The sequence below is a fragment of the Salmo salar genome, chromosome ssa02 (genome assembly GCF_905237065.1).
Source record: "Salmo salar chromosome ssa02, Ssal_v3.1, whole genome shotgun sequence".
In the NCBI taxonomy this organism is placed as follows: domain Eukaryota; kingdom Metazoa; phylum Chordata; class Actinopteri; order Salmoniformes; family Salmonidae; genus Salmo; species Salmo salar.
The window spans coordinates 58,184,940-58,205,390 of NC_059443.1; the positions used below are offsets into that span (position 1 = coordinate 58,184,940).

Consider the following 20,451-nt stretch of genomic DNA (forward strand, 5'->3'; position numbering starts at 1 on the left):
TAGCGCCTTACAGTCAGATGCCAAGCAGTTGCCATACCAGGCGGTTATGCAACTGGTCAGGATGCTCTGCAACCGGTCAGGATGCTCTCGATGGTGCATTTGTAGAACTTTTGAGGATCTGGGGACCCATGCCAAATCTTTTTAGTCTCCTGGGGGGGAAAAGGTGATGTCGTGCCCTCTACACAACTGTCTTGGTGTGTTTGGACCACAATAGTTTATAGGTGATGTGGACACCAAGGAACTTGAAACTCTCAACCCACTCCACTTCAGTGTCGTCGATGTTAATGCAGGCCTGTTTGGCCCTCCTTTTCCTATAATTTACGATCAGCTCCTTTGTCTTGCTGACAATGAGAGAGGGGTTGTTGTCCTGGCACCACACTGCCAGGTCTCTGACTTCCCTATAGGCTGTCTCATCGTTGTCAGTGATCAGGCCTACCACTGTTTTGTCGTCAGGAAACTTAATGATGGTGTTGGAGTCGTACTTGGCCACACAGTCGTGGGTGAACAGGGAGTACAGGAGGGGACTAAGCACGCACCCCTGAGATGTGTGATAATGAATGGAAATTAGTGAAATAAAGACTAGAATAAAACGAGCAAAAGTTTTAGTAGAAGGACTGGTCCAATAATGCCTTTGTTATTGGACTGCGCTTTTTGGACAAGGAAATCAATTTGGGAAATCAAGAACTGTGAAGAAAACAGTGGGAAAGATGGATTCAGTCAAGATGACTAGAAGCGGCCTTAATTTGGTTAATTGTGTTGATGAAGAACAGAAGAAGCATGCACTGGATATGGCAACATTTTCCACGTCAGAAGTAACCTGTACTGATCTTCAGAGCAGGTCTCCTGCCAAAGGAGTTATAGCTGGGGTCTTGTTGGATATAGATGATGAGTACCACTCCCAGGAGTGGTCAGTGCACGTCGCCTGACCTGTATGGTAAATGGAAGGAAGGAGAAAAGCCTGGAGATATTGTTGTTTGAGGAGACTCTACCTGAATATGTGAAGCTTGCATATTTGAGGTATGCGGTGAAAGCATTTGTGTCCAAACCATTACACTGTGAGAATTGTAAAGGATATGGTCACATGTCAAAGGTTTACAGACGGGAGAAGTATGATATCGAAGAATCTGTGAATGGAAAACGTTGCAACTGTGATGGGGATCATACTCCGGACTTCCTTGAGTGCCATGTAAAGGTGAAGGAGGTTGAGGTGTCAAGGATCAGGGCTGTACAGCAGATCTTCTATGTGGAGGCGGTGAAGAGAGTCGAAGGGGCAAGAGGCAACAGTGTTGAAGATATGGCAGTGGATGCATTGCAACCAGGCCTACCTAAGGGCCTAGTGTTTTAAGTCAATCGAGTGATCTGGATACACTCATTGTGAAGAAAGTGGATTTTGTGACATTTATAGCCACAGTGATTAATTGTACTGCACTAGTGTCTAAGAAGTCCAAGAAGCTGGATATCATTATATCTGCAGCTGAGAAGTGTTTGGGGCTCCAAGACTTCATGGCAGAAGCACTAGAAGTACTATTGTTGTTAGGAAATGTCCTGCCATCACAGGAGGCTTCTGAGCCTGTGTTGGGACCTGATTAGAATTCGTTTTTTTTTACAGAACAGCAGGTTGATTTTGTTTAGTTCGTTTCTTTGTTTTGATAGTTTGTATGATATTTTATTTATTTATACCCAAATATTTTTTCCTTATAATCCACCCACACAGTAGGTGGCGGAATGCACATTTAACCGTTTCGAACGCCATTAAACTATAGAAGAAGAACATCACCATTTAATTCGCTCGAGGCAGAAGATGGAGGAAACTGAGGTTTTGTATGAAACTGCTAGTGAGTCGGGTGAAGCTAGAAGTACAGAAAGTGAGAATGAGTGGTTTACCATGGCGAAGAAAAAGGGAAACAAAATAAGTAAAGTTGTGGTGGGAAAAAGGTAACCACTAGACTCGTTTTTAGTCGGGAGTGAGAGTTTTGGATCAACGCTACTTGGGAAGTCCATTTAACATCACAAGGAAAATGGTCTATATTTAGATTTTGTTGTGTGTCTGCGGAGCAGAAGAAGCGTGTTTTAAGACTCAAAAATATATCTGAGTGGAATGTTTCCTGTATGGATTTTCGTAGCAGGGCGTCTATCAAGCGGGTTATTTCTGGTGTGGCGGAAGAAATAAAAGGCAGAGGATATTACTGAAGACATCGATGGAGTGGTTGGTGCACGTCGACTGACCTGTATGGTGGATGGAGAAAATAAATCACAGGATGTTGGTGGCACCTTAATTGGGGAGGACTGGCTTGTGGTAATGGCTGGAGGGGAATTAGTGGAATGGTATCAACTACATGGTTTCCAGGTGTTTGATACCATTCCATTCGCTTCATTCCAGCCATTATGAGGTAGCCTCCACTGAAATAAATTCACTTCATCCATGCTACTGTTGTTAATGAGTCTCTCCCTTCTCATATAAAGATAGGATTCATGAAATGCCCTGTAAGAGCTTTTGTGCACAAGCCCCTTCAGTGTCATCAATGTAAAAGACATGGTCATGTGTCAAGTGTGGGCAGAAGGGAAGAGTATCATATGCCAGATGAAGTGAAATGCTGCCACTGTCGAGGTGAAAATGCACCTGAATTCCTGGAGTGCTCTGTTTTGGGTGGAGGAGAATGAGGTGGCAAGAAGATTGGAAGGAACGAGTGGCGGGGAAGAAACTATGGTATTTGGAGCCACCACGACTAGTGAAGATTTCTCATCAACCGAAGGATAGTGAAATGCTAAAAAAAGGTGGACTTTGTATTATTTATTGCAATGGTCATAAACTGTACAGCACAAGCTGAGAAGTCTAAGTTTTGAATACCACCCATTCATCTGTGAGTCACATATTTGAGCTTTTGCCAATGACACCAGATGGAGTAAGGGACAACTTAAACCTCATGCCCTTTAGCCAGCAGGCCTGTGACTACAGCACTACAGATGCCAGGGGCTTGGATCATGTACATAAAGTGCTTCTTTCAAAGAATTCTTACAAATATTAAAAAAAGGGGGTATCAAAACAATGGAAAACAATGGACTCGGAGAGGGAGGCAAGGAAGAGGAGGGTGGGACGAAATTCCTGGACTCACATGAACGGTTGGGGATTCTTCTTTTTTTAATACATTTTTTTGAGAATAGGATGGCAGAGTTCGGAGAAAGAGAGCGATAGGGAAGATAGGAGAGGGACCTCAACCCAGGATGAGGCTGGACTTTCCCTCTGGGGAGTTCCTGTGGCCCGACAGCATCCCTGCGGCAGGCTGGGAGAACCCTCCTGACAGCTGGAGCGTCTCGTCCCTCTGATCTGGAGCAGGAATGGCCTGTGCACCTACATCATTATCTAAACATGGGAAAGGAGACAGGATAACATACTTGAGACTCTTAAGCATTTAAACATGTGGTAATAACATAGACAGAAACAAGCCTATATGCACTAAATATTCAACATTTCAACATAGCTGCAGGAAGTAAGGGTGGTGCTGCAGCACTCCGTGATAAATAACTAAAAATGTTCTTTTGTAGAAAATGACTGCACTAGGCCTTCATTTCTCGTGTATGAGTGGAGAAAAATAATCATCAGCAAGAGCACAAGAAAAGCACATTAAACTGTCCTCACCAGCATTCCCCATGTCATGAGCAGATTTTTGAATTTAGAATTTTATTTAACCTTTATTTAACTAGCCAAGTCAGTTAAGAACAAATTCTCATTTACAATGACGGCCTACCCCGGCCAAACCCGGACGACGCTGGGGCAATTGTGCGCCGTCCTACGGGACTCCCAATCACGGCCGGATGTGATACAGAGATGAATGGAAAAATGGTAAGTGATTAGAAAACAGAACAGAAAGGAGTAGGGCAACTACATGAAAACAAAGTGAAAGAGAAAATCCTCAACAAGGAACACCCATTGTTTAACTTTGAGGAAATTACATTGGGAAATTCTAGATTGATATCGCACACACACATGAACACAGTGTTAAGCCGTCATCTCAATGAAGTAGAATGAAACTAAAACTGCTTAGCTTGGCCATTTCATGGATTGACCATCACAAGGGGTTGCGAATTATGACCTAGAAATGAAAGTTAGGAGGAAGAGTGAGAGTTCAATTGGAAACACTCCAAGCCAAAAACAAAACACTCAGTCTCCCACCTGACCTTTCAGACAGCATGCGGAACTCCCCTACTCGTCAGCTGCTAATCAGATAAGTCAGTTGGATTTATTGCATCATACATCCTCGTATAATTTACAAAGCATGAGATCAATATCACCATCAATGGAAACAAAGGAGACAAGCAGCGTCAATATGTTTCCGACAAAGAGTCCTCGAGAGAAGGGCTGTCCATCGATGTGTATAGAGCAGTCAGTATAATGTAATGAACTGACTTAATGACCCCACCACAATGAGATCCTCTTGAAAGCTGTTTTTGAGGACTCAAAGCACCGACTAGGTTAGCACAGGGTGCTTAGACTGCTTTCATTCCACATTTGGCAAACAGAGACAACGTTAAGGCACAAGCACCGCAAATGAAAAACCATGTCTGGGGGAGTTACTTTTTATATTTTGAGGACATCAGTTGCGGCACGGCACCCGGTAGTTCTGCTAGCTTATTATCCCCCACACAACAAGCTCATCAAAACATTCTGGAGCAATTACAAGTCTTCAAACATTTACAGGCGGGGGACTCATTGACAACTGATCATAGGGATGGAAGAACAGCTCTGCTCCCACAAGGATGTGGCTGTGGCCTATGGTCCTCCCACTTCCCCCGGTACACAAAAAAATGCCATATTACAACACATGTGTTGTGATAATTGTGTCGTTTGCTCTATAACCTGTTAGTTCATATGCCTTGACACCATGATATATAGGCCTAAGGCAGAGACATTAAGAAGACACAGTGGCAGAATAAATTCAACCACACCTTTGTTTCGTCACAAAGCCGAGAGAGCAAGACCTGTCCGGTGAAGTCCACATTGCATTTTGCGTGTAACAAACAGTTAGGAGGGCCGAGTCTCTGCGGGTTTTCGCTCCTCCCTTGTACTTGATTGATGAATTAAGGTCACTAATTAGTAAAGAACTCCCCTCACCTGGTTGTCTAGGTCTTAACTGAAAGGAAAAAACATGTCTACTCACCCGATTTGTAGAGCAGGGGTGTCAAACTCATTCCATGGAGGGCCTAGTGTCTGCAGGTCATGTTTTTGCCATTTTAATTAACACTTAGACAACCAGCTGAGGGGAGTTCTTTCCTATTTAGCTAGGACAACGAGATGCAAAAATTCATTGGTTTTCTGCAAATGATGTTCTGCTTTTGATGTGAATGGTGTGAAGCCAAATCCAAACTGGCTTCCCTTGACACTTTTTTAGGTGAGACAGGACAATTCACAGCTGAGCTCACTCAGTTTAGGTCAATGCTGATTGGCTATTATTTTATTTTTTTATTAATCAAGGGAGGCTCGCTGGCTTCCCTTGCAAAAATGTCAATCTTTTTGACCGGACAGCATCAGCTAGATGGCCTACACATACTACGAAAGAGGGGCAGTGTTTTACTCGCTTAGATGCATTCAGCCTCTTGCGAATTGAAGGAAAAAATACAAATAATAATAATGTATATTTATTTTTGTACATTTTGGGGGGGGGAAGGCTGGTTTCCCTTGGCATCCATGAGTACAGGCTACTGCAAGGCCTGACAGTGACACAGGAGAAGAATGGAGGCCTGACAAAGGAGCATTCACTGAAGGCAATGCAGAAATCCTCATCAATATTCCAGCATGGCTCAGACTCAGTCCTGCTGGAATTCAGTGTAGGAAGGAACTGTGTCAATAACAGAAGTGCACACAGCCATAAGACTGCTGCACAATTAATCAAATGGCCACCTGGACTATTTGCATTGACCCCCCCCCCCCCTTTGTTTTTACACTGCTGCTACTCACTGTCATTTATCTATGCATAGATGTACAAATTACCTGGACTAACCTGTACCCCCACACTGACTCGGTACCAGTAGCCCCTGTATATAGCCTCATTATTTGTGTTAATTTGTTTATTTTAGTAAATCTTTTTATAACTTTTCATAAAACTGCATTGTTGGTTAAGGGTTTGAAGGGAAGCATTTCACGGTAAGGTCTACACCGGTTGTATTCAGCGCATGTGAAAAATAAAATGTGATATCCTATGCATTTTACTAAGTGGCATCCGTCTGGCCACTCTACCATATAAAGGCCTGATTGGTGGAGTGCTGCAGAGATGGTTGGCCTTCTGGAAGGTTCTCATCTCTACAGATGAACTCAGTGACAATCGGGTTCTTGGTCACCTCCCTGACCAAGACCCTTCTCCCCTGTTTACTCAGTTTGGCCAGGCAACCAGCTCTATGAAGAGTCTTGGTGGTTATAAACTTCTTCCATTTAAGAATGATGGCCACTGTGTTCTTGGGGACATTCCATGTTGCAGAAATGTGGTACCCTTCCCCAGATCTGTGCTGAGACACAATCATGTCGGAGCTCTACGGACAACTCCGACCTCAAGGCTTGGTTCTTGCTCAGACATACACTGTCAACTTTGGGACCTTATGTAGACCAGTGTGTGTCTTTCAAAATCATGTCCAATCAATTGAATTTACCACAGCTGGACTCCAATCAAGTTGTAGAAACATCAAGAACACACCTGAGCTAAATTTCAAGTCTCACAGTAAAAGGGTCTAAGTAATTATGTAAATAAGGTATTTCAAGATTTTTTTATACATTCGCAGAAATGTATAAAACCTGTTTTTGCTTTGTCATTGTGTATCGATTGCTGAGGAAAAAGGCTGTAACGTAAACAAATTATGGAAAAAGTCAGGGTCTGAATACTTTCCGAAGGCACTGTACCACAAACCCCGAGGTGCCTTATTGCCATTACTGTATAAACTGGTTACAAATGTAATTAGAGCAGTTAAAAAAAAAAAAGTTAGACATGGAATACAGTCTGATATACCATGGCTTTCAGCCAATCAGCATTCAGGGCTCAACCCACCCAGTTTAAAAATGTATTTAGGTCATTGAATAACTACAGCCAACTGTACCACTGCCATCAGAAATAAAGACAGCCATGTATGGTCAAAAATGACTTTTAATTTGTGCCAATATTCATTGCGACTTTTACAGTGATAAACAAACCTGCATGAATTTGGATGAACAAGTAACGATCATGTAGCCCATCTGACCATTCAACATCTTCAGAAAAGCACTTCAACATGAATTCACTAAAGCCATGTGTGCAATTTCATTCAAATTACATTTGAACAAAATTGAACTGTGTGTGGGTAAATACATACATTGAACCACAGGTTTTCCTGTACAAGGCAGACAGTAAAATAGGCAGTCAGAAGTTTGAACAAGAACTCTGGACAATTTGCTTAACGTACCAAATTGTGTCCAACATCAAGAATAAAAAAAAGAAAGAAAAGAAAAGCAAAACGAGACCTAGGCAGAGCTGTCATAAGGTCACTTGTCATTCTATCAGATGGAGTACCACACACCAACAGGTGTACTTTAACTTGTTGAGTAAGTTTCCCTTTAAAAAAAAATTAGATCATAAACAAATCACTCAAACCTGGCACTGAAGTTATAACTTTGACATGTAAGGACTACAGATACAATACAAAAACTAAATCTTATTTTCCATTTCATGACAAAAGCATATTTTCTGGACATATTCACTGAATTTAGTCTTCAGAAATAACACCAGGGTTTGATTTGACAGCTTCGATCCCGTGTGGATTTTAGTTTCCATAGAAATGTCCCGAACTTCATGCAACACTAGATCATGTACCCCACCAATTAATATGATTCACAATTTAGTCCAGCATAACCTTAAAATAAAATGAAACCTTCACAGTAAAACTTTACACCCCCCCCCCTTTTTATTACATTTTTTTTTAAACAAAGGGTTCACCAAAATGTTTTGGTTGAGTCGGACTTGGAACAAACCAGGCGTGCATGCAGTTTTTGCCATTCAATGAACACGGTGCAAAAGCAACAACTTCATATGTATCCATTTTTGTATTTTTCGAAACCTTATTGATCACGCATCAGAACTTTTGCCAATGACACCGGATGGAGTGAGGGACAACTTAAACCTAATGCCCTTCAGCCAGCAGGCCTGCGACTACAGCACTACAGATGCCAGGGGCTTGGATCAGGTACATAAAGTGCTTCTGTCAACAACAAAAAAGTACCACAAAAAAAAAAGATGGTATCAAAACAGACTCAGGAAGGGAGAGGACGGGATGAAATTCCTGGACTTGAATGGGTAGAGATTCTTTTAAAAAAGAGAAACGGACGGCGGAGTTCTGAGAAAGAGAAGGGACCTCAACCCAGGATGAGGCTGGATTTGCCCCCTGGGGGGTTCCTGCGGCCTGACATCATCCCCGCGGCGGGCTGGGAAGCCTCTCCGGATGGCTGGGGAGCCTCATCCCTCTGCTCTGCGATGGGAACGACCTCAACTGCGTTATCTAAACATTGGAAAGCAGACAGGTTAACATGCTTGAGACTCAAGTATTTAAAGCGTAATACTGCTGCTTGAAGCTTTTAAACATCTGGTAATAGCAAAGTCAATATAAACAAACACTATAAATGGTAAACATTAAACACTACAAAAATACTAAAAATCATGTTTCCCCCCCAATCTCTTAGCTATAATTTAACTAGCATTATTGTGAGTAAAATTAACCTTCTTAGAAGTTTACAAAACATGAATTTGTAGTCTTAATCTGGACAACTTGTTTAACAGTGGAAGTAAAAAATACATTAAAATTGTCCTCACCAGCATTTCCTATGTCATTGTCTCCATTCTAAGAGGAGATGAAGGGAAACAGGGTACATTATTAGATCAGAAATGAATAGGCCAACTACATGAAAGCAAAGTGAAATCCTCAAAGAATGCCTATTGTTTAACTTTCAGGAAATGTCAACATGGGACAATTCCAGATTGTTTGTTTGTTTGAGGAAATGTCAACATGGGACAGTTCCAGATTGTTTGTTTGAGGAAATGTCAACATGGGACAGTTCCAGATTGTGTGTGTGTTCAGCGTTGAGCCATCTCACCCCGGCGTTGGAGTCTTCGTGGTTGTTGGAGGACGACTGGGCAGCACATCTCCTCAGTGGGGCCGAGGGTTCTCCACACAGCACTCCAGTGGGCTTCCCACCTGTAGATACACAGAAATGACAATTAACATGGTTTGATTCTCATTCCCTGGGAATTGTCTGGCTAAATCACCAAGTGAGCGAGGGCTTACATTCAAATTTACAGACATCGCATGCCAGTGATAACTCTTATCAATCATTTAAAATGTTAAGTAGCCAAACATCTCATCTAATCAAAAGAATGAAACAAACTGCTTAGCTCTGCCATTTCATGGATTGATCCTACTGCTCATGGTTTATTTTACTTATTGCTACAGCCCAGAAATGAAAACTTTGAGGAAGAGTGAGTACCCAACCACAAAGACAGGGAACACTCCACTCCAACATCCTGCCTGGGGGCAAGCCAAAAACCACTCAAACAACATGTGGATCACCCCTACGCAACAGCTACAAATCAGATAAGTCAGTTGGATTTATCATATACTGAGCAAAAATCTAAAAACAAAGAGTTAAGGAAATCCATCAATTCATTAGGCCCCAATCTGGATTTCACATGACTGGGAATACAGATGTGCCCAACACTCATCTTTTCATTTAAAAAATATAAAAAAGTATGGGGGTGTTGATCAGAAAACCAGTCATTATCTGGTGTGACCACCATTTGCCTCAAGGCAGCGCGACGTCACATAGCATTGATCAGGCTGTTGATTGTGGCTTGTCGATTGTTGTTCCGACCAAACACCGTGACAGCTTTTCTTATATCTGTGAAGCGAACATGAATCACAGCATCATACATGAACATGATCTGCCCTCTTGTGGAGGAAGTTGCAACTTGCATCCCACCTACAGAGTATCTCCAGGGACGATGAAGTTGAATTTAAGACTTTTAATGCAATTTAATACCATTTGTGAAGTCTGCGCACACCTGCTGATACTCCCCTCCAGAAATGAGCCTGTTGGCAAAAAGTAGTATTTAGGGCTGGCTCTTAAAGTGGAACTGACAGTGTTAACCAATTTGCAAATGTGAAACAGACAATAACATCAGTAAAAAAAAAAAATATAAATAAAATTCCCAGTTTATGCTACAAAATCAGACTTGAGGTTTTAAAAATAGGTTATTTTAACCCCCCCCCCCCCCCCCCCAAAAAAGGTATTGTTGACAGAATAGATGATTCAGTTGAATGCATGGGTAATAATTCACCAATACATTTCTTGGTAGTCCAACATATTGCCATCAGGGTGTAAATAGCAGCTGGCCTGATACTTTGCTTGTTTCAGTGACTCAATATTTGAGACAAAAAGTAACCAATACTGTGAATGTTAATACAAAGCAAACTAGCAAGGGCAGTGATTAAGTCAGTCATAACCATCAAAATGTATTTATAAAGCCCTTTTTTCATCAGTCAATAACAAAGTGCTATACAGAAACTCAGCCTAAAACCCCAAACAGCAAGCAATGCAAATGTAGAAGCACAGTGGCTAAGAAAAACTCAAGGCAGGAACCGAGGAAGAAACCTAGAGAGGAACCAGGCTCTGAGGGTTGGCCAGTCCTCTTCTGGCTGTGCAGGGTGGAGATTATAACAGTACATGGCCAAGATCTTCAAACGTTCATAGATGACCAGCAGGGTCAAATAATAAGTCAATGGTTGTAGAGGGTGTAACAGGTGGCTAACATGCTGACCAGACAGCACACGTTTAGTCAGTGAGTGTTGAAAAAAATAAAAATGTACAGGTTATTCAATAATTTCAAACAAAACAGCTCACGCGAATTCAGACTTCTTCATAGCCAGGCGCTAAAAATAGAACTTGGTACCATTTTAGCTATTTGACGCGCTGCATGTCCCACCTCTCCCATCTACTCATTGGTTATTACGAACCTTTACCCACATGGGTTATTGAAAGATGGGAGGTCCACTCCAGTTGGTGACGGTAACGCACCTTAAAGTTAAGCCATCAATTCTATAAAGAGCCCCCAAAAAATATATAAAAATAGCATTTCAGGTCAAATAACCCATGTTTAGCTTTGCTAGGGGGAAAGAGAAGTGTTAACTAATTAAACAAAGAATAGGATCTACATGATCAGTCTAAAATAAAAAGTTGTTAATGTGACCCTAACTCGCAGCTGTCCACATACTTTTGGTCATGTAGTGTACTTTCATTGCAGGAAGAAGGTAAAGCACATCACTGTTGACCAAATAACGGTTTTAGAACCAATTATCTGCAGAAATGTTTTGCAGCCTAATCACCAAGAAAGCAAGATCCCTTTGGTAAGAGGGCAATGTCGGTGTCAGTAATTTTTGTTTTACCTGCCCAGCTCCAATTAGGGTGGTCTATCAAATTGTAAAGGACTCTCAGCATGCTTATAGAAAAGGGCACTCAACATGTACTGCAGTGACACAAATGACTGATGATTGGTTGAAAGAAATTGATAAAGATTGTGGGAGCTGTACTGTTAGATTGCAGTGCAGCCTTTGATATTATTGACCATAACCTGTTAAAATAAAAGTACACTACCATTCAAAAGTTTGGGGTCACTTAGAAATTTCCTTGTTTTTGAGAGAAAAGCACATTTTCGGTCCATTAAAATAACATCAAATTGATCAGAAATACAGTGTAGACATTGTTAATGTTGTGACTATAGTAGCTGGAAACAGCTGACTTTTAATAGAAAATCTACATAGGCGTACAGAGGTCCATTATCAAAAACCATCCCTCCTGTGTTCCAATGGCACGTTGTGTTAGCTAATCCAAGTTTATCATTTTAGAAAGGCTAATTGGTCATTAGAAAACCCTTTTGCAATTATGTTAGCAGAGCTGAAAACTGTTGTTCTGAGTAAAGAAGCAATTCAACTGGCTTCTTTAGACTAGATTACAGGCTCAAAATGGCCAGAAACAAAGCCCTTTCTTCTGAAACTTGTCAGTCTATTCTTGTTCTGAGAAATAAAGGCTATTCCATGCGAGAAATTGAAGAGCTCGTACAACGCAGTGTACTACTTCCTTCACAGAACAGCGCAAACTGGCTCTAAGTAAAATAGAAAGAGTGGGAGGCACCGGTGCACAACTAAGCAAGAGGACAAGTACATGAGTGTTTAGCTTAAGAAACAGACGCCTCACAAGTCCTCAACTGGCAGCTTCATTAAATAGTACCCGCAAAACACCAGTCTCAACGTCAACAGTGAAGAGGTGACTCCAGGATGCTGACCTTCTAGGCAGAGTTGCAAAGAAAAAGCCATCTCAGACTGGCCAATGAAAAGATTAAGATGAGCAAAAGAACAGACAATAGACAGGAACTCTGCCAATTTCTCACATGGAATAGTTGCTGATAATGGGCCTCTGTAGATATATATATTTTTTTAAATGAAGCCGTTTCCAGCTACAATCGTTACTTACATCATCTACACTATTTCTGATCAATCTGATGTTATTTTAAGGGACAAAAATGGACATTTCTAAGTGACCCCAAACTTTTGAATGGTAGTGTATGCGTTATGGCATTTCAACCTCTGCCATATTGTGATTCAGAGCCATCTAATAGAACTCAGAGGGTTTTCTTTAATGGAAGCTTCTCTAAAATGTCAAACAAGTGCGGTGTAAAGCAGGGCAGCTCTTTAGGCCCGCTTTTCTATTTTTTTTCCCCAATGACCTGCCACTGGGTATAAAACAAAAGGATGCGTGTCCATGTATGCTGATGATTCAACCATATATGTTTCAGCAACCACAGCAAAATAAATACTGAAACCCTTAACAGAGTTAAGTTTTAAATGGGTGGCCAGTAATAAACTGGTCCTGAACATAAAAACTAAGAGCACTGTATTTGGTACAATCATTCCCTAAGTTCTAGACCTCAGCTGAATCTGGTAATGAACGGTGGGGCTGTTGAACAAGTTGGAGACTAAATTACTTGGCGTTACCTTTCATTGTAAACTGTCACGGTCAAAACATAGATTAAAATGGTTGTAAAGATGGGGAGAGGTCTGTGCGTAATAAAGAGATGCTGCTTTTTTGAAACCGCACTCCAAAAACCAAGTCCTGCAGGCTCTAGTTTGGTCTTATCTTGATTTTTGTCCAGTGATGCAAGGAAAGACCTAGTTAAGCAGCACATCTTGCTCTTCATTGTAGTCAAAGGGCTAATACTTAAGAAACTTGTTGAAAATCCCAAATTGTTTGCAGTCAACTTACACATAGCTCTGACACACTTACCCCATCAGACATGCCACCAAGGGTATTTTCACAGTCCCCAAAACAAATGCAAGAAAGTGTACAGTATTATATATAGCCATTATTGCATGGAACTCCATTCCATCTCATATCACTCAAATGAACAGCAAACCTGGTTTCAAAAAACATAAAGCAACACCACATCGCCTTTTCCCTATTTTATCTAGATAGTATGTGTATGTATTGATATGTGTCTATCTTCATCTGTCTATCTCCTCATTTGAATTCCATGCTGTCACAGTTACCAGCCCTTTCAAGCTTAACATCCTTATCATTTATCGCCCTCCAGGTTCCCTTGGAGAGTTCATCAATGAGCTTGACGCCTTGATAAGTTCCTTTCCTGAGGATGGCTCACCTCTCACAGTTCTGGGTGACTTTAACCTCCCCACGGCTACCTTTGACTCATTTCTCTCTGCCTCCTTCTTTCCACTCCACTCCTCTTTTGACCTCACCCTCTCACCTTCCCCCCCTACTCACAAGGCAGGCAATACGCTTGACCTCATCTTTACTAGATGCTGTTCTTCCACTAATCTCATTGCAACTCCCCTCCAAATCTCCGACCACTACCTTGTATCCTTTTCCCTCTTGCTCTCATCCAACACTTCTCACTCTGCCCCTACTCGGATGGTATTGCGCCGTCCCAACCTTCGCTCTCTCTCTCCCGCTACTCTCTCCTCTTCCATCCCATCATCTCTTCCCTCTGCTCAAACCTTCTCCAACGTATCTCCTGATTCTGCCTCCTCAACCCTCCTCTCCTCCCTTTCTGCATCCTTTGATTTTCTCTGTCCCCTATCCTCCAGGCCGGCTCGGTCCTCCCCTCCTGCTCCGTGGCTCGACGACTCACTACGAGCTCACAGAACAAGGCTCCGGGCAGCCGAGCGGAAATGGAGGAAAACTCGCCTCCCTGCGGACCTGGCATCCTTTCACTCACTCCTCTCTACATTCTCCTCTTCTGTCTCTGCTGCTAAAGCCACTTTCTACCACTCTAAATTCCAAGCATCTGCCTCTAACCCTAGGAAGCTCTTTGCTACCTTCTCCTCCCTCCTGAATCCTCCTCCCCTCCCCCCCTCCTCCCTCTCTGCGGATGACTTCGTCAACCATTTTGAAAAGAAGGTTGACGATATCCGATCCTCGTTTGCTAAGTCAAACGACACCGCTGGTCCTGCTCACACTGCCCTACCCTGTGCTTTGACCTCTTTCTCCCCTCTCTCTCCAGATGAAATCTCGCGTCTTGTGACGGCCGGCCGGCCAACAACCTGCCCACTTGACCCTATCCCCTCCGCTCTTCTCCAGACCATTTCCGGAGACCTTCTCCCCTTCCTCACCTCGCTCATCAACTCATCCTTGACCGCTGGCTACGTCCCTTCCGTCTTCAAGAGAGCGAGAGTTGCACCCCTTCTGAAAAAACCTACACTCGATCCCTCCGATGTCAACAACTACAGACCAGTATCCCTTCTTTCTTTTCTCTCCAAAACTCTTGAACGTGCCGTCCTTGGCCAGCTCTCCTGCTATCTCTCTCAGAATGACCTTCTTGATCCTAATCAGTCAGGTTTCAAGACTGGGCATTCAACTGAGACTGCTCTTCTCTGTGTCACGGAGGCTCTCCGCACTGCTAAAGCTAACTCTCTCTCCTCTGCTCTCATCCTTCTAGACCTATCTGCTGCCTTTGATACTGTGAACCATCAGATCCTTCTCTCCACCCTCTCCGAGTTGGGCATCTCCGGCGCGGCCCACGCTTGGATTGCGTCCTACCTGACAGGTCGCTCCTACCAGGTGGCGTGGCGAGAATCTGTCTCCGCACCATGCGCTCTCACCACTGGTGTCCCCCAGGGCTCTGTTCTAGGCCCTCTCCTATTCTCGCGGCGAATCGCATCTCTGCATGTCTGTCAGACATATCAGTGTGGATGACGGATCACCAGCTCAAGCTGAACCTCGGCAAGACGGAGCTGCTCTTCCTCCCGGGGAAGGACTGCCCGTTCCATGATCTCGCCATCACGGTTGACAACTCCCTTGTGTCCTCCTCCCAGAGTGCTAAGAACCTTGGCGTGATCCTGGACAACACCCTGTCGTTCTCCACTAACATCAAGGCGGTGACCCGATCCTGTAGGTTCATGCTCTACAACATTCGCAGAGTACGACCCTGCCTCACACGAAGCGGCGCAGGTCCTAATCCAGGCACTTGTCATCTCCCGTCTGGATTACTGCAACTCGCTGTTGGCTGGGCTCCCTGCCTGTGCCATTAAACCCCTACAACTCATCCAGAACGCCGCAGCCCGTCTGGTGTTCAACCTTCCCAAGTTCTCTCACGTCACCCCGCTCCTCCGCTCTCTCCACTGGCTTCCAGTTGAAGCTCGCATCCGCTACAAGACCATGGTGATTGCCTACGGAGCTGTGAAGGGAACGGCACCTCCGTACCTTCAGGCTCTGATCAGGCCCTACACCCAAACAAGGGCACTGCGTTCATCCACCACTAGCCTGCTGGCCCCCCTACCTCTGAGGAAGCACAGTTCCCGCTCAGCCCAGTCAAAACTGTTCGCTGCTCTGGCACCCCAATGGTGGAACAAGCTCCCTCACGACGCCAGGACAGCGGAGTCAATCACCACCTTCCGGAGACACCTGAAACCCCATCTCTTTAAGGAATACCTAGGATAGGATAAAGTAATCCTTCTAACCCCCCCCCTTAAAAGATTTAGATGCACTATTGTAAAGTGGTTGTTCCACTGGATATCATAAGGTGAATGCACCATTTTGTAAGTCGCTCTGGATAAGAGCGTCTGCTAAATGACTTAAATGTAATGTAAATGTAATATGTAGGCTGTGTGCTTTTTTTTAATAATGTATTGATGAAGTTCAGTCCATGAGCTGTTCTTGTTTATTAATGTTCTGTATGTCATGTTTCATGTGGACCCAAGAAGAGTTGCTGCTGATTTTGCAACAGCTAATGTGGATCCTAATAAAAAATTAAAGTATAGGCAATCTTGCCCTCACCTCTGGCAACGGCCCGACTCACATGACGTGCACACACATATGGTTGGATAGCGCTAACATTTTGAAAGTGTGCCTCCAGTATTATTTGAAGCTAAAATAGTAATAATTGCCGCAATGGCAACAATTAAGCAGCGGCACTATAACGGCAACACTTGTCATCTCAGCTGCATTTAAGACCTTTGAAAAGTGAATTTAAGACATTAAACTGAGAAATTAATTTAAGATTTAAAGACTAAAGACACGCACAGAGGAGTATTGATAAATTACATACACTACATACAGCTATAGAGGCACAGTATAAGTATTATACAAGAGGCTGTGGTAGGGTGATGGGTTACCAGGTGGGTTGTTCCTCCGATGAGCGTGTGGGTCATCTGGTTCAGCGAAGATGTTGGAGGCCATCTTGTTTTTGCGATTGGGGGGCTTTTCCTCATCATTGCCAAAAGAGATGTTGGAGGCTCCTCCAGGGGGGCGCAGGACCCTAAGCGACAAAGCAACCAGATAAGTATTGAGTAAAATAAATAACTAGCCTTACTTGTATCATTCTTACTGGTATAGCCTTAAACTAGGATTTGTACCCTCTAAGTAAGAGTTCCTGCTCAAGAAAAAAAAAAGTGCAGGACAAAGGGCATCACCACCAGGCAATTTGGGGATGAAGTCAGTGGCTGCTGCGCAACACTACATTAAGACCACTTCCTTTCAAAGCCTTCCTGACTCCTGTCATTATGGTGGCCTGGTTAGCAGACACATTGACTGGAGCTAATCTATGCAGACAGACAATGCTTTGAATTCATGTTAGAGATGGGCTCCACTATCTCTTCTTGCAGTGAGTGAACCCAACTTTAAGCCGAGGTCTTAGAAGATGAAAAATGGGTGTGACATAAACCCATGGAGACCAAACTTGAGGATTTTTAAAGCATGAAATAATCTTTGAAATGGCAGCTTCTCTGCATTTAGAGATAATCATGGAAAGCAATACCTTCTGCTAAGATTAACAATTAAAAATATATTTTTGATTTACATGCTTTGTGTTTGCGTAAATGTAAACCCAGGTGCAAGCTCATTTTCAGATTTTCAACATAAGACATTTTAGGTTCCCCCAGCCCACACTACAACCAGTGGGTCATCAAATATCCAGATGTCATTGTATGTGGGACTGGTGCTTCGGCCTGATATCAACTTTAATCAAGCCAGTTAACCAACCAGATGTAAAATAATTGATGTCTGATTAGCCTAGTTGGTTTTGCAAGTCAGTAGCTCGCCAAATATATGTTTAGTGATTATTTAATTTGAGCAAATCTAGTTATGGACGAGGGCTACATGGTCATGGTTGGCATAGTGGATACTAGTAACATTAGTCGGCTAGAAAAAGCATCTTCCACATGGGGCCCCACCCAACCATAAAATTAACTGTAATTGATTTGCTAGCCAACGACAACTTTCATGCTAGCAGTCTGTCTCTAGTGTCATGCACCCTGCATTGGCTAAAAGAACAAGCAAATGTTGATTCCTTTGAAGGCAATCAGAACCATTAGCTTGCTTTTACACACCTACGAGCACATGATTAGCTAGCTACATTCACTAGCTAACTGCTAGCAAGCTAACGTTAGCCTGTTCCACATACAAAGAGGCAAATATCAACGGTGGTTGTGGCCACAGATGCATTTATCGTAAAATACATCCTCTCACAAAATCATTTACAATGCCATTAATACGAAGAGGTTAAGAAAATAGTGTATTGTTTGACAGTTAGCTATTGTTCACCAGATAGTTAAAGGTTAGCTAGCTAACTTAGCTGTCTAGATGAGGGCTGCATCATTTGACATTTGGCTGAAAATGCAAGGCTCTTGACATGTCATGATGCTTACCTGGAACTGCTTTTTGCTCCAGCTTCCATGCCTGAATATATAGTTGTCGTCGTCATTTTGTGAAAGGCTGGTAAAAGTTGATAAGCTATTGCAAATAACACGACGATTTTGGCGTTTTTAGACCAATATTTCACCACCTCAGACTCGTTTTACTCCACCCGGTACAAGCAAATTGATCAATCGGCCTTTAAAACAAAAACGTGAAGAGGGCGTTTCCATGGTTGAATTGCCACCCACAAAAGGACGATTCGTTCTTTTGATTGGTTCCTGACTTATTAATCATGCATTTGATTGGAGAATCGGTGTACGACCTGCGCGCCCTAGGAAAAGCCCACTGTCCTCAGCAACAACAAAAAATATCCATATAATGTCTGAATCTAGAGATGTTATAACCCTCCTTTCTGTACAATCAAACAATTTGAGATAAATCCTTTCCTGACAAATACTTCTGTTTTTACACCCCATACAGAACCAATCAGTTGATACAATAGAGAACAATCATGAAAAATCAGACTATGTGAATCAGACAGAAGGTCACCTGGACTGCATTTACACAGGCAGCCCAATTCTGATCTTTAATTCCACTAATTGAACTTTTGACCAATCATATCAGATCTTTTTCAGAACTGATCTGATTGGTCAAAAGACAAATTAGTGAAAAAAATATCACAATTGGGCTTCCTGTGTAAACAGATGGTTCATCATCACCAATTCATATCGTGTTCCACTAGTCAGTAGATCAGAAGGTTCATAATCATGAACTAGTGGGTAAGTAGATGACCTGTCATTCATATCCTCTGATTTTTTAATGATTGTTCTCTATTGCATTGACTGACTGGTTCTGTATGGGGTTTTTAAGCAGGAATCTTTCTATTTGATATTATCATTATGTCATGACTTGGATTTTAATCTTTATTTAAAGCTTATTCATCAAACATCCCCCTTTTCTTTTTATGTCTGATGGTCCAGCACCATCCTCAAGACAATTGCTTGAATTTTTTGGAAAAGGCTTCAAATCCAAGTTAAAATCCAGGTCCTGTGACATTATTAACCAAAACACAGGGCCCTAATTACCTTTTACAGTTTGTGTGAGATTGACACACAGGCATATCATTAAAATGGCACTTTTCCTAACAAAATGTATTGAGACATCAGCTACCCATCATCAAGAGTACATGGCAGGATAAATTCAATAAGCCTAGTGTACATACATATTTGAATGTCAGGATTGCTGTAAATGATGGCATCATCAATCTCCTCTCTACCATCTGAACATGCAGAGGTCTACAGTGCCTTCGGAAAGTATTCAGACCCCTTGACTTTTTCCACATTTTGTTACGTTACAGCCTTATTCTTAAATGTATTAAATGAAACAATTTCCTCACAATAGCCCATAATGACAAACAAAATCAGGTTAAGACATTTTTGCACATTTATTAAAAATAAAAACAGAAAAACCTTATTTACATAAGTATTCAGACCCTTAACTATGAGACTCGAAATTGAGCTCAGGTGCATCCTGTTTCCATTGATCATCCTTGAGCTTTTTCTACAACTTGATTGGAGTCCACCTGTGGTAAATTCGATTGATTGTTTGAGTTGGGAAGGCACACACCTGTCTATATATGGTCCCACAGTTGACAGTGCATGTCAGATGGGGGGCGGCAGGGTAGCGTAGTGGTTGAGCGTTGGGCTAGTAACCGAAAGGTTGCAAGTTTGAATCACCGAGCTGACAAGATACAAATCTGTCGTTCTGCCCCTGAACAAGGCTGTTAATCCACTGTTCCTAGGCCGTCATTGAAAATAAGAATTTGTTCTTAACTGACTTGCCTAGTTAAATAAAGGTAAAAGACCAAAAGCCAAACCATGAGGTTGAAGGAATTGTCTGTAGAGCTCTGAGACAGAACTGCATCGAGGCACAGATCTGGGGAAGGGTATGTGGTGGCTAATTTCTTCATTACCAAATGAGAAGAGTTACAAACACACCAGTCTGAGTTAAACTACATCTTTAATACTTAAGATACTTTTGCAAAAGCACTTGACCCCCAATAATGCACTCTCTCGAATGAACCATTGAATGAGGTAATTACACAATGGCTACAGACATCTTTTATAGCAACGATACACCCCCTTCAACGTACATTGACAAGATACTTAGTAACAGTTCACAAAGGTTAAATTTTGTATGACAGATATCCATAAAACACAGCAGACAGTAACTGCTATGTCAACCTG

General features: G+C 42.5%; 1 protein-coding gene across 1 annotated transcript; it reads right to left on the reverse strand.

Moving 5' to 3' along the window:
• Positions 1–7,109: 7,109 nt before the first annotated feature.
• jpt1a (Jupiter microtubule associated homolog 1a) lies at positions 7,110–18,461 on the reverse strand. Its single transcript, XM_014175169.2, has 5 exons — positions 18,217–18,461; positions 16,687–16,829; positions 9,104–9,204; positions 8,823–8,850; positions 7,110–8,511 (listed from the first exon to the last, which is right to left on the reverse strand). The coding sequence occupies exons 1-5, from the start codon at positions 18,270–18,272 to the stop codon at positions 8,369–8,371; spliced, it is 471 nt and encodes a 156-aa protein (XP_014030644.1). The 5' UTR covers positions 18,273–18,461; the 3' UTR covers positions 7,110–8,368.
• Positions 18,462–20,451: the final 1,990 nt, after the last annotated feature.

What these genes read in the sequence shown, in the direction of transcription:
- jpt1a (XM_014175169.2), bottom strand. Translation starts at nt 18,272, where the DNA reads ATGACGACGACAACTATATATTCAGGCATGGAAGCTGGAGCAAAAAGC. An exon ending in TCGGAGGAACAACCCACCTG is followed by an intron (nt 9,205 to 16,686) that starts GTAACCCATCAC and finishes GTGTATCTACAG; the next exon opens with GTGGGAAGCCCACTGGAGTG. An exon ending in CAATGACATAGGAAATGCTG is followed by an intron (nt 8,512 to 8,822) that starts GTGAGGACAATT and finishes TCCAATGTTTAG; the next exon opens with ATAACGCAGTTGAGGTCGTT.